Consider the following 13415-nt stretch of genomic DNA (forward strand, 5'->3'; position numbering starts at 1 on the left):
ATCAGGGTGGTGCCAACTCCACCAGCTGGTCTCTGGCACATAATGCTTCACAGTCTTTGGCAGGAGGCCAAATACCCAGCATGGCCAATTTTGGCTGGCACGGGCTGTTCCATTTGCAGCCACTGTCCGCTGCCACCCAAATTTTCTATCTCATTTTCTCTCCTGCAGATGGAGGTAGTTAGCACCTTCAAGAGAAGCGGCTCCTTTCAGGGGGCTGTCCGACGCCGCTCTTCCGTCCTCAGTCAACTGCACGATGTAACCAATATTTCTACCCCCACTCACGTAATTCTCTCCGCCGCAAATGCCAGCGCCGGTGCCGGGAGTGAGTCTTGATTTCCTCTTACTGCTTGTGATTTAAAACAAAAAGCAAAACAAGACCAAAAAACCCCCCCACCCCATTCTATTTCTGCCCCTCCTACAATATCCCTTTCCTTCTCTCTATCCACCCACCCACCCACCCATCCCTCAGTCCCTCGTTGCTGCAGCCACTGTTGCAATATTATTTCTTTCAGTTTTTAACTCTGTCCGGTCTCAGCCAGGCCGGATTTCCAACTTCTATAAAGCCATACAATTTCTGCGCTTTGCCTCTCCTTCTTTAACCACCTGCACCCCTTCTCTCCTTGGTTTGCTCGTCTCGTTCACTTTCTCCGTGGCTGCTGGTTTTTAATGGACTGGAGTCAGATCCCCAGCTGGTGAGGTGGGGCTGGGCCAGGGGAGCGGCTGAGCGCTCACATGAGCAGAAGCAAGGGAAAATGACACCAGCTGGGGATCCAGCCTCATTTCTTGATCTAGCCACGCATTTTGACAGTGATTGGTGTTTACTGTGTTGTTTGGTGTGTGTCACTTGCTGTTGCATGTAAGAGATGGGGAAGGAGGCACAGAGAGAGCAAAGGGGCAAGTTCCAGATCAGGGCACAAAACATTTGGAGTAGATTTTTATATTCCTGCCTCAATGACTAATAGGAAGATCAAGGCAATTTTGGTCTGGATTAAATCTGGAGGCAACCAGAGCACCCTTTAGAATAAACTGAAATTGCTCCAAAACAGATTCTCGTGGAGACAGCTCCACAAGTTCAAATATAGTTTGCCATCCACACTTCACACTAAATTGCCATAAAAACAGGTTTAGAGGTATGCCTGCCTCCAAAGAATCTTTGGAGTTATATAATTTTGCTCCAAATGTTTTTCCCAGCCGGGGGGAGGGGGGAGGAAAATAGAGCTGTCGTAAATTTATGCTTCTGGGCACATCTTCGCTAGAGACAACTGAAACAGCATTCTCCCACATTTCGATGGACCAGATGAACTAAAGTAATGAAGGTTAGTAGTAGAAAGTGCAGATCTCTAAAAGAATCCTGGTCTGAAGCCATGACAATTCAAATAGCATTAATACAACCTTAGAGTGAAAATATGTTCTAAGGTCCCTGATGGATGCTTGACAGTGAAATGGATTAAAAACTGATTCAGATTTGTAGTCTAGATAGCAGATAGGGTGGAAGAAATTGCAAAGGGAATACTATTCATCTATCATTAATGACATGGGTTAATTGTAGGAAGTTTCTGAGCAAACAAAAATCCCTTTGGAGAAGACGGATTCTGAGAAAAAGAATGCCTGCTCTGTAGATGGAGATGCTGCCTTGGGTGGGACATCTAAGTGTTTTAAAAGGTGTCCGTGGAAAAGACTAAAATATTGATAGAAGTGCAGGGAAGAATTCTGGGGATGGGGCGTCAGGAAAGTGGACCTCTTAAGTGAAAGACAAGAATGTGTTTCTTGAAGGCACCTCTGTGATGTCATGGATCAGTTCCTCTGTATGTCGGTGAAAAGAAATGGTTCCCCTGCTCCTTTTATCCCCCTTTTCTGTTCCCTCACCCACCCCATCGCTCATTAGAAACTGTACCAATTCTTCCTTGCCTACTTGAAAAGAGTTATTTCTCATTTCTTTGGCACAACAATGAAAGATCCACAAAGGTAAGCCGCCTGTTCTTCAGCTGCCGGTCCCAGGTATTCTTGGCAAATTGGTTTGTTTAGAATATTTCAATGATTTCTTTTGTTTTGGTTTTTCTTTTAACCAGTCAAAGCCATGCTGGTGATCATGCCGGCATTGTGGTGTGGTGTGGTAGATTCATGGTGCCTTTTGGTATGACATGCACTGATCTTGCTTTTCAATGGGGGCATAACCTACAACGTAAACCTTCGAGTATGGCCTTGTCATCTTTGCTGCACTTTTAGCAGCTCTCTCTCTCTCTCTCTCTTTCTCTCTTTCTGTCTCTCTAAAGGCTGCCTTTATATTAAACTCTTTTCCTCCCTTCCAGCGAGCTGCTGTCGCTCTTTGGGCAATTGTTATCCATCACTTTAATGTCCTTGGGAATCTTTTCCCACCTTCTGCATCTTGGAAATGCTGTTGTCTGTTTTTGTTCCTTTTTCTTTTTGTTTCTGATGATTATATTTCTTTTTTTAGGAATCATGTTATGGATGGCAAATGGGTTTCTCCTCCCTAAATTTTCCACAGGGGAATCTTGTCTTTTCAGGCTCACAGAATAGATTGAAACATTTTTGGTCTGTGAAACAGAAAGGAAGGCCAATTAGCAGCTTCCACTGTCCGAATGCAGTCTGTTAACACGTTCTCCCAAGAAAACCCTCTGAGGTCATAGACCCCATGTAATGCTTTATTTCAGTGCAGTTTCAGCAAAAAAAAAAAAAAAGAGCTTTCCAGCAGGCCTATGTGGTAACACTGTTTTGGCACCCAATATCTCACTTTACCTTTCAGCGCCCCCCCCCCCCAGCTCTATTTTCGCTGGCAGAGGGCTAGCAAAACAAACTAAAAGCAAAACAAAACAAAAGGAGAAATGTTTCCCCTTTTGCATTTGAGCATCGAAGAAGGGACGGGAAAGAAGAAAGGGAAAGAGGAAAGAAAAGGAAGGGAAGATGGGAAGAAAGCAAGGAAGGAAAAATAAGGAAAGAGGAGAAGGAAGAAGAAAGGAGAATGAAGAGGGAAGGAAAAAGAAGAAAAAGGAAGGAAGGAAGGAAGGAAGGAAGGAAGGAAGGAAGGAAGGAAGGAAGGAAGGAAGGAAGGAAATAATGAGAGGAAGGGAGGGTCTGAGGGAAGTCCTGCCTTAGCACTTAGCCACCACAGGTGTCCCTGACATGAGTAATATTGAGCTGGCCACACCCAGCCTGACCATGCCCCCCACCCCAGGTCAAACACAACCCTGATGCAGCCCTCAATGAAATCGAATTTGACACCCCTGATTTAAGCAGAATCTGGTCTGACTTCCAGCTATTTCCCTTCCTCCTTCTCCCCATTCTTTTTTTCCTGATATGCTCCATGTGCCTTTAATACTAATAGTCAAGAATTTGGTGAATTAATGTTTCCTCAGTTTCTGCTGAAATTTTGTTTGATGCACTCTTTAAAGAGAGTCTGCTTTGAGAGTACAGATGAATTGAGTACAAATGAAGCCTATTTTTCCTTGCTGAAAGAACCAGGCAATTTTTTTTATTATTATTATTATTATTATTATTAATAATAATAATAATAATAATAATAATAATAATAATAATAATAATAATAAAAATAAAAATTATACATTCCCGAGGGACTCAGGGCAGTGAACAGCCAAAAGATAAAATACACATAGTACAAACGTTAAAAAACATTTAAAAATACATTAAATACTTTGGCCCAAAAATAAATTTAAAACACCCCAATTTATAAAACAAATTTAAAAGCAATTAAAAGGGAGATTAGGCCAGACCAGCCTGCTGGAATAAGAATGTTTTGAGGGCACGGCGGAAAGTGCGCAAATCCGGGATCCTCCGTATCTCCAGGGGGAGCTCGTTCCAGATGGCAGGTGACCCCACAGAGAAGGCTCTCCCCCTGGGGGCCACCAGTCGACATTGCTTGACCGACGGCACCCTGAGAAGACCCTCTCTATGGGAGCGTACTGGTCGGTGAGAGGCTACTGGTGGCAGAAGGCGGTCTCGTAGGTACCCCGGTCCTAAGCCATGGAGCGCTCTAAAGGTGGTAACCAAAACCTTGAAGCGCACCTGGAAGACCACCAGGAGCCAGTGCAGCTCGCGTAGGAGGGGGGTCACATGGGAGCACCATGTCGCTCCCATAACCACCCACGCAGCCGCATTCTGGACCAGCTGGAGCTGATTTGCTTCTCAAATCAGAACTTTTTTGCAAATAGCCTTATTTTAGCAGACGTTTAATATTTTAGACTTTGTTTATTTCATAGCCTTGATAGATTTTAACACACAAGCCTGAATTATTTCAATTGGGAACTTTCAGAGGTCATGATTTTGAGAGGCAATGGCAGCGTAAGTCTATTTATTACAGAGTAAATCCCTCTTTTAAATCCTATATAGACTGTGGACTGTGATAGGAGTCACACCAACACAGTAAACGGAGTCACTATTGTGAGAGGGGCATTCAAATGAATAAATACGTCTTTCATTAAAGACATTTCATTTGTTAACTGAGTTATGACACATTTTGAGTGTACATAGTTGAAATAACTTACTGGTAGCTCTCCTATTGCATTCACTTTACCAGCAAGATCAAAGAATGATTCAAACATGAATCCCCTCTCTCTTCGAAAGTGTATTAAAAAAGCAGAATTATAATTTGTTTATTGTTCAGAGAACAATAGTTCAATTTCATTTAATCAATAAGCAATATCAAGGTATTATAAATTGAAGGAATTACAAAGGAAGGCTAGTGGATGCTCACAAATTCTCTAGCAGTGTTCAGTTGGAAGACTGCAAATTGCAATACTGTATATAAACTGCAGACATAAACCTATTCAAAGAAATAAGAAAGGCAGCCATAAGACCTTTAGACTTGGCTTAGAGCTTTGTCAAATTAAGGTACTGCTTTGGCCTGACACAACAGCTGCTGTCCTAATAGTAACCAGAATTTTAAAAATCTTTTCTCTCTGGAGCCTGAAATGAATCTCCTGTCTTAGTGCCTGTCCTGGGTACCCTCCCCTTATGAAGTTCCCCTTCCTTTTTGCTTTTCAGCTTCCAAGATGTCATGGATGGAACCACCTCTATACCAGCTGGAAATTTCCTTTCATGTTTAATAAAAACAAAACAAAACACTCCCTCCCTCCCACAATTCCTTTATTTTTATTTTTTCTTCTTCTCCTAAAGTCATCCCATCACTGCTGCTTTTTGCTTATTCATGGGGACTTTGAGCACTTACATGCACCAATAGGATCTAGCCCTGGCAGAGTTTCCCCAAATGCCATCAAGAGCAGAACCCCTAATTTATAATATGTGAAATCTTCTCTCTACACAAGGCCACATTTTCCACAGCAGGGATTCATTTGGAGTCACATACCAAAGAAAGTGATCTAATTTATCTCCCTTGCCCCCAACCCCCCCTTTTTTTCTTTCTTTTTTTTTTCTTCAGTTCCAGAAGTTTCAGAAACTGTGCAGCCAAACTGCTAAGAAATTAAGATGAAACTGCCTAATAGTTTCTGGTACCATAGTGAAAATGCTGTTTGGGTTTTTATTTCACCTTAATATGCGCCCCAAAGGAGCACCTCTCAAAAAAAAAAAAAAAAAACCCAGACAAACAAAAGCCACAACTATATGAACCACTTGGAAATTCTATTCTCACCCCCTCAGTGTTTTTTAAATATACAGTAGGTAGCCCTCGACTTACAGCAGTTCATTTAGTGACCATTGAAAGTTACGACGACACTGAAAAAATGTGACCCATGACAGTTTTTCATACTTATTACCTTTGCAGCATCCCCATGATCATGTGACCAAAATTCAGATGCTTGACAACAGGTTCATATTTATGACTGTTGCTAGATCCAAAGTTCATGTGATCACCTTTTGTGATAAGCAAAGTCAATGGGGAAGCCAGATACACTTGACAGCTGGGTTACTAACTTATCAATTACCGACTTATCCCTTAACAACTGTGGCAAGGAAAGTCATAAAATGAGGTAAAACTCACTTAACAAATGTTTCACTTAACAACAGAAATTTTGGCCTCAACTGTGGTTGTAAATTGAGGACTACCTGTATAGCTCCTGTCACTGAAATATTGCCAACTCAATCTTTGATGATTTCATTAACCACTGATAATTATTATCCACAGATAATTTTATGAGTGTGGTAATAAAACCCTAATGAGAATTTAAGCAATAATATGCCAGATTCCCATACTTAAATAGCTTTACATACCTTTCATTTTTCAAGTGTTGAAACATGCAAATATTGTAGCACTGTAATAGTAAAGAAGAGGTGTGTTTTCTGAAATCTTGTCCCGTATATCTCCTGTGAAATTTGGCTCAGTGGTGAAGTAGCTTGTAACAACTCCTAAAAATGCATGTTCAGCTTATCTCCATTCCAGAGATTTGCTAGATCCCAGTCATTACAGCCTAGTTATCACTTCAAAATAGCGACAGGCTGTATCATTTAGGGATCTCTGCCTATAATTTAGGGATTTTAAGGAAGAGCTGGACACATGCAGGTTTTGCTTTATTCCTGAGGAGTGGCAGCAATTTTCAAGACTGAGCTAAAAGAGAAATATGAAGTCATGCCATTGGAGTCAGGCAAAAATTGCTTGCAAAAATTGTTATTTCAGATATGAGCTCATGTACTTTGGGTTCAGGAATTCAAAATTAATCAACCTCTGTTTGCAATAGTCCTGCTCTTTAATCTGCCCACAGTTCTACTTCTGGATCATGTTAGATCCTAGCAGCTAAAATGTGGCAGATTGATTGATCTTTGGCTTTTAATGGGAGATGGCAACAAGCTGTTTTCCCTGGTTAAGAAAAGGGCCATAAATTCATGCAAAAGTCCCATCATTGTTTAAACCCAGATCTGAAACTTCAGCTAGTTAATAATACAGACACTGGTAAGACCTTTTAGCACACATCACTTTCCCTTGGGGAATATTAAGCAAAGCTGGTGGCTCTGAACTAAAGTCTTCCTGGAAAGGAATGCTTATTAAACCAGTTTACCTCTATAGTGGAGACATAAATATGAGGAGAAGATGGCAACACTTCCACTCAGTTTTTCCAAACGCATCGGTGCAGGGTAATACTAAAGAACCGAATGCCGATTGCAGAGTGCCTGAAGACTGGATGTCCTGGAAGGGTTCCTCATCACCACCTTGTGCTTTTTCACCTCAACTTGCTGACTCATCTTTTCTCTTGTGTCCTACCACTCGCTTCTGGCCACTGAAGGGGTAGGAGGGAAGCCTGTGAGGCATGGACAGAGGGCCCGATGGCCGAGCATGAACTCATTATCCCCTCTTCCCTCGTCTCCTCCCCCAAACAGCAAGGATGGGCCTCAATACTCGAACGTTTACTGTACTGTTGCAACAATGCATGGGTCTTTCTCTTCTCTTCCTCTCCTGCGGCTGTAACTGGAGGCGTTTTCACTGTATGTCTGTGCCGTTCCGCTTTTCTGAAGTCTCTCTGGGACTTCCTGCCCTGACTTTCTTGCAGCATGAAAGCCACCTCTCCCACCCACCCACCCCACATCTCTGCTTTTGCCACATGCACCTTGAAGTCTCCCACAGGGCTTTTTGCTGTATGTGTCAGCAGCTGCCAACCATTATGCACTTCCATTTGCACAGCACTGTGTGCTTCTTTCCAAGAGGTCAGCTTGCCCACAGGGTCCATGGCTTGATTTAGGGATCAAGCCTGATGATGTCAACAACAAAAATGAACATATACTTGGGGAATGCTGGTTTTGGTTGGTTTCTCCTTCCTCCCTCCCTTCCCAGAATAACAATTATTTCATGTTTCCAGTCATTTTAAGGGTGAAAAAAAGGCATTCTCTCATTTCATTCTAGCCTATCCACTGAAATGTTTAGACCAACTGGGTAGCCTATCAACCATCCGTTGGGTTTGGTGAGGCATATATAATAAGAACATACCGAAGCCACTCCCAAATGGAGACTGGCCTAGCTGAGGTGTCATATATGCAGGTAGGCAACTCAAGATACCTCTGCAAAATAAATAGGGGTGCACTTCTCCTTCCCAATTTGCAAATGAAGAATTGAAGCATATCATTAATAACTGACAGATACTTCTCTCTCCTTCTGCCCTCTGAGTTGTAGATCCAAAGTCACATGCAGCTATTTTTCTCCTTTTGTACTTAAAATTATCCCCTTCCTAAAATGTTCTCCACCATCCTCAAAGTGATTGTATGATCCAAGGAACTGTCAGCAGATCTGAAAACAAGAAATATTAAGGAAACAAAACAATAATGTTTAGCTTAAATAAAATTAACAGAAGCCATTTTGAGTTTAAGCAGAAAATCAAAATGGCTCCCCTTCCAGAAGTTAACGCTTCATACCAAGCCTCTTGAAATGAACAATTTAACAATCAATGTCCTAATTTACTTTGAAGATATCTGTACAGAAACTAGGATTATATCCAACTTCACAATATGGAACATAAAATCTACCTGGTCAAGGTACTGAACTGAATTAAAATAAATAGGGTTTACCAGATATTGTCGGAGGGAACAATCTCTATTAAGGAATTATGAAATTAGCAAGATATTTAGAATTCAATCCTGACATGATTTTGGTGTCAAAATAATTTTCTGTGATTAATTTAAGGTTTGGACCAAAAGCCAATCGTTTATTCATTTGTGCCATTCAGTCACAGTTGACTCTTTGTGACTGCCTGGATATGTCCCTGCAATTTTCCTGGCAAGATTTCATAAGTGGTTTGCCCTTGCCTCCTCCCTAGGCTGAGCATGTATGGCTGGCCTAAGGTCACCCAGCCATTTTTGTGTCTAAGGCAGGACTAGCACCACAGCCTTCCAGTTTCTAGCCTGATGCATTAACCACTACATCAAACTGACTCCCAGATAATTGAGTTGCTGGAATTCTTGCAACGCTGTCACTTTCATCTTAGCACAACTGGCCCAAGATCACTCTGCTGGGCTGCATACGTAAAGCAGGATTAGAATGCACCATCTCTTGGTTTCTAGCCTGATGCCTTAACCACTAAACTAAACTGGCTCTAAAAGGCCAAAACAGTCGTTCCAAATATGGTGCAAAGTAAACTGAATATATTTCCATTTCCTCAGATCCTTTGGCTAAAGCTGAGGGAATTTTAGCTTTGAGATCCAAAGTCTCTGTTGAATTCCAGCTTGAAGGTAATGTCTCTCCAGTTTACAGGGTTGCACAGCAATCTGCCTCCCTCCCTCTCTGCAATAGCCCCCTCCTGCACACATACATACATAAAGACCCGGCAACCAACTGAATACTTTTAGAATTAAATGTTTTATTTTCCCGTGTCTTCTCTCATCTCTCTCTCCCCCACCCCACTCTCTCACACACACACTCATACACATATTTCTCTCCAAGATTAGGAAAGATAATTAAGGAACTTCCCAACATCATGTTCCTTCTGCTTCATTATTTATCTTATAAATTGCCTTTGGGAATCTGACCCCACATTTCTGCCAGTACTGCATGCTTCCAAATTGCTTTAGTTTGGGAGTTTTGTTCTTCATTTGATTTTGCTTGCAATTTGTTTCCTTTTCTTAATTTTGGAGGGCTTTGCCTTTCTCTTTTAGACTTCTCAGGTTGATTCTCCCCAACTCATCGTTTTGATAAAGGAGCTGGATCCTAGTCCCCAAGCATGATGTGGCAAGAAGACAGTCAAACGCATGCAATTGCCTAGGATTGCCTCAATCTTTCTCCTCCCCATTAAGCATGCAACCTTATCAACATTTATGTATCTCCTCTTCATCACCAACCTTCTGGGCATTCATCAAATGGGCTAGTCCTATACAAGAAGCATGAGAGAAGTCCCTCCTTCTCCACACCAAAATTCACCATAAATTATAAGACCTCCATGCTATATGCAAAGTACCCAGAGATATTTATTCACAAAGCACTATAGCCACAATGTCTTGAGATGTAAGCTGGCAGTCAAGTTCACTGGGATGGAGGTGGGATGAAATTTCCCCAGTGCTTCCTTAAAAGAAGCAGCAGGTATATTTCTGTTGCTGAAACAAGCAAGAGACAGCCAGGGTCGACTCTTAGTGATCATTTGGTTAGATTTTTCTCCATGTTTTGAAATGCTGGCATCCATTTTAGAGCAAGATTCAGATCGCAGGAAAGAAGCCAGCACGGAGAAAGTAAGACTAGCTTACAATAAGCCACAAGCAAGTGTGAAATACCATTCCCAATCCTTCAATCAGAACATGGACATTTCCTGAATGAGGCTAAATCCTTCATTTTTCACTCCCATTACTTTAGATTGAACTCATACCACCACCACATAGCACACATATACAAACACTGTTTTCTACAATTGCTAGATTGTCACTAAGCATAATATTTAGTTGCCCACATAGTCCTCTCATTTCCTATGCCTCTTTTTTTACCATTCATGTCTCATTCATTTAAGTCCCGCACCCATTTTTGTTTCATTCCTTGTGACCAACGAAGGCTCCTCTCTCTTCAGCTACATGTTAAGGAATTTGTCACAGGACCAATTCTGATTAACCCAAGACAAACGATGGACAATAAAAAAGGGGGGCACTGGACAAACACCAAGAATAGGGAAAGGACGCAGAGGGGCTGGGTAACAATACGTAACTGAGAATCTGGCATGGCAGCATTAAATTGATGTCACCCATGGCCCAGCTGCTGTTTCACAAGCTTATCTTAGTAGTTTTAGCTTCTGCTCCTTGGAAGGTAGGTAACCATAGAGCTTTCAAGTATTCTTTCAGTTGCTGGCATCCTTAGTAAAAAGTTTTTCACACATGTTGACACAATATTTATATTGGCTTAATAGTCATTCCTTATCCCAAGGGAATTGCAATGTTTTAAATGGGGAAGGGAAAGCAATTCTAACAAATTTTTAGTCCCATCACTAAAGTACAGTCCCGCAGGATTATATCAGAGAAGTCACAATTAAAACAATGCGGATTTAACACATATTTGTAGTGTCAACTTGCCTTCAGAGCAGAGAACCCCTTTACTAGGATATCTGCAACAAAGTGGAGAAACACTGACAACACTTGGTCAGCACTGCCTTATGTCCAGTGGCTGGAATGAGGTGGAAATTATATTTAGGATTAATGGTTCCTATCCCATCTCTTCAGCCTTCTCCTAGATCAAGCTGAGATGGCAAAGGATGACAATTAGCAAGATCCACAAATGTGGCCTGGCATTGGGCAGCTCTAAGTTAACTTTTCATTGATTCTCTTTTCCTTCCTTTTGGCCTTCTCTGCAGATCCGCGTAGTGAAAGCGTTCCGTAGTTCACTCTATGAAGGGCTGGAGAAGCCAGACACCAAGACCTCCATCCATAATTTCATGACAACGCCTGAGTTCTTGATCAACGACTACATCCACAACATTCCTCTCATTGACGATACAGACGTGGAGGAGAGCGAGGGTCCCCTAAGACAGCACTTCAGGGCCAGTCCCCCACCATCTCCCAACAAGAACAACAATGCCATTGACAGTGGCATCTACCTTAGCACCGATGTCAGCAAGACACCTACCTCCTCATGCAGCCCAGTTAGCCCACTCCACAGCATGGAAACCTCCCTCTAACACAACCCTACCATGCAACCAGTTGAATTGACTTTGTTCACAACAAGAGGTGTCCAGTTCCTCCTGGGAGGTAGGCTAGCTAAGGAAGGATGGAAAGCCGACAGGAGATGACACTTCACCTCTTGACTCAGTGGAGTGGAAAAGGACAAGGTTTTCTGCCATTGGATGGCTCAGGCAACCAGAGACATGCTGATTTGATGCAAGGAAAGCAAATCGTAGAGGGGGAGAAAAGTTTTCTTCAATCACTCGAGAGATTTGGGCTGAGTCCCAGAGAGTGTACAGGAAAACCACCATTTCTCTAATCTGTTCTTTGGGGTATTTTTGGACACAGCCACACTCACCAAACCCACAATGATCCTGCAATTGGGGAGTTGCTTTGATTTTTCTTGTGGGACCTCTTTTTTCTCCTCTCCCCCCTCCCCAATGTTTAAAAAAGAAACTATATTTGCACCAGAAAAAGGAAGAAAAACAAAACAAAACAAAAAAAAAAGGAAAAAAGAGGAATAATCTAGACAACTATTATCCTAAAATATATATATATATATATATGATACCAACCGACAGATGTATTAATGGATTTTCTGACCATAACGCATGCCTGTTATCAAACTCTCCTTTCTTCTTCCCCCTCCCCCAATGGAATTTCAGTCTGGGGCAATTTTGCTTTTTTTAAAGAAAAAAGAAAAAAAATACATTGTTTGCTGGAGCTTGTATTTTATATCAGGACTTGCCAGGAAAAAGAAAAAGATTCCTTTCTATTAGGAGGGGAATTGGCTGTGGAACAATGAGTAACCAAAATGGATTTTTGTTGTTGTTGTTGTTAGATAGTGCAGATATAGTGTGACTGAAAGTAAGGTATGATTGCAGTGACGCAAATTTGGGCCTTTTCAGCAATTTCACAAAAAGTGACCAAAAGGCACTTCTCTTCCTCCCCCCACCAGTGCTCACGATCCATATGCTTCCTTTAGGTAGTGATTTAACCAAACATCCAATAACTGAACAATACAGAGAATTTAGGGTGGAAAAAGAAGATAAAGTTTACACTTTGTAAGAAAGAACAGAACATCTTTCCTGTTGCATAAGATCACTAAATTAGAGCATGCATTATTTGATAGATTTGTCAGAAAATTATATTTCTGAGAATCGTTTAATTTTCCAAACACCAACTACCACCACAAAGATTTCTACCCTCATGGTTGTGAAGAAACTTAGAAAAATATACATGCAGTGATTGCACAAGACCGCATGGCCTATTATGGCTACTCACCTCCACACTGCGGCTTGAACTTACTACTTCAAAATTACTTTTATATTCTATCTTATTCCAGAGACTAGTTAAGTTACTATGACTTCGAAATGCCCACTTTGCACTGATTGGGAGGATATTTCCCTTCAGCCAGTATGTGCTAATTCTGAGGTTCTAAATGGATTCTAAACTTTCATGACGAAACTTGCCTTGGGTCCAATTCTTTATACATGAGGAACTGAGCTCAGCCTTAGCAATTTTCTCAATCAAGCAAATTCAAACTGCATCTTGGAGGGGGGAAAAGGAAACCCTGCTAATAAGACAAAATACAACAGTCAATGTACACAGACGGTTTGGAGGAACATTATGGAAAACAGATGTAGTAATCCATAGGTAACACTGAAATGAACTCCATTTCAGGGAAGCTGCCTTTGAAAATTTCCAGTGCCAATACTAATTTGTGGAAGAGTGCATATTAGGAGTCCTTTATATCTCCTGTATCAAATGCTCAAGAGCACAGAAATAGCTCCTGAATATTCGTGATTTGTATATTATCCTAATCGTCTGAGTAGACTAACCCTTCACTTATCTCCTCTCTGGAGCTCTGAGTA

General features: G+C 41.5%; 1 protein-coding gene across 7 annotated transcripts in view; it reads left to right on the plus strand.

Moving 5' to 3' along the window:
* ATP2B3 (ATPase plasma membrane Ca2+ transporting 3) overlaps nucleotides 1–12360 on the plus strand; it is a 131580-nt gene extending 119220 nt beyond the window's left edge. For 3 of the 7 annotated variants that reach the window (XM_034434193.3, XM_034434194.3, XM_034434195.2), the window contains one exon: nucleotides 11235–12360. In XM_034434193.3, coding sequence (XP_034290084.2) covers nucleotides 11235–11558 — 324 coding nt within the window. In that variant the 3' untranslated portion in view covers nucleotides 11559–12360. Of the gene's footprint in view, nucleotides 1–168; nucleotides 334–11234 lie in introns of those variants that run through there. The other 4 variants (XM_034434196.3, XM_034434197.3, XM_034434198.2 and 1 more) reach the window with 3 other exon arrangements.
* Nucleotides 12361–13415: the final 1055 nt, after the last annotated feature.

The sequence above is a fragment of the Pantherophis guttatus genome, chromosome 2, assembly GCF_059756535.1.
Source record: "Pantherophis guttatus breed Tessera chromosome 2, ASM5975653v1, whole genome shotgun sequence".
Classification (NCBI taxonomy): Eukaryota; Metazoa; Chordata; class Lepidosauria; order Squamata; family Colubridae; genus Pantherophis; species Pantherophis guttatus.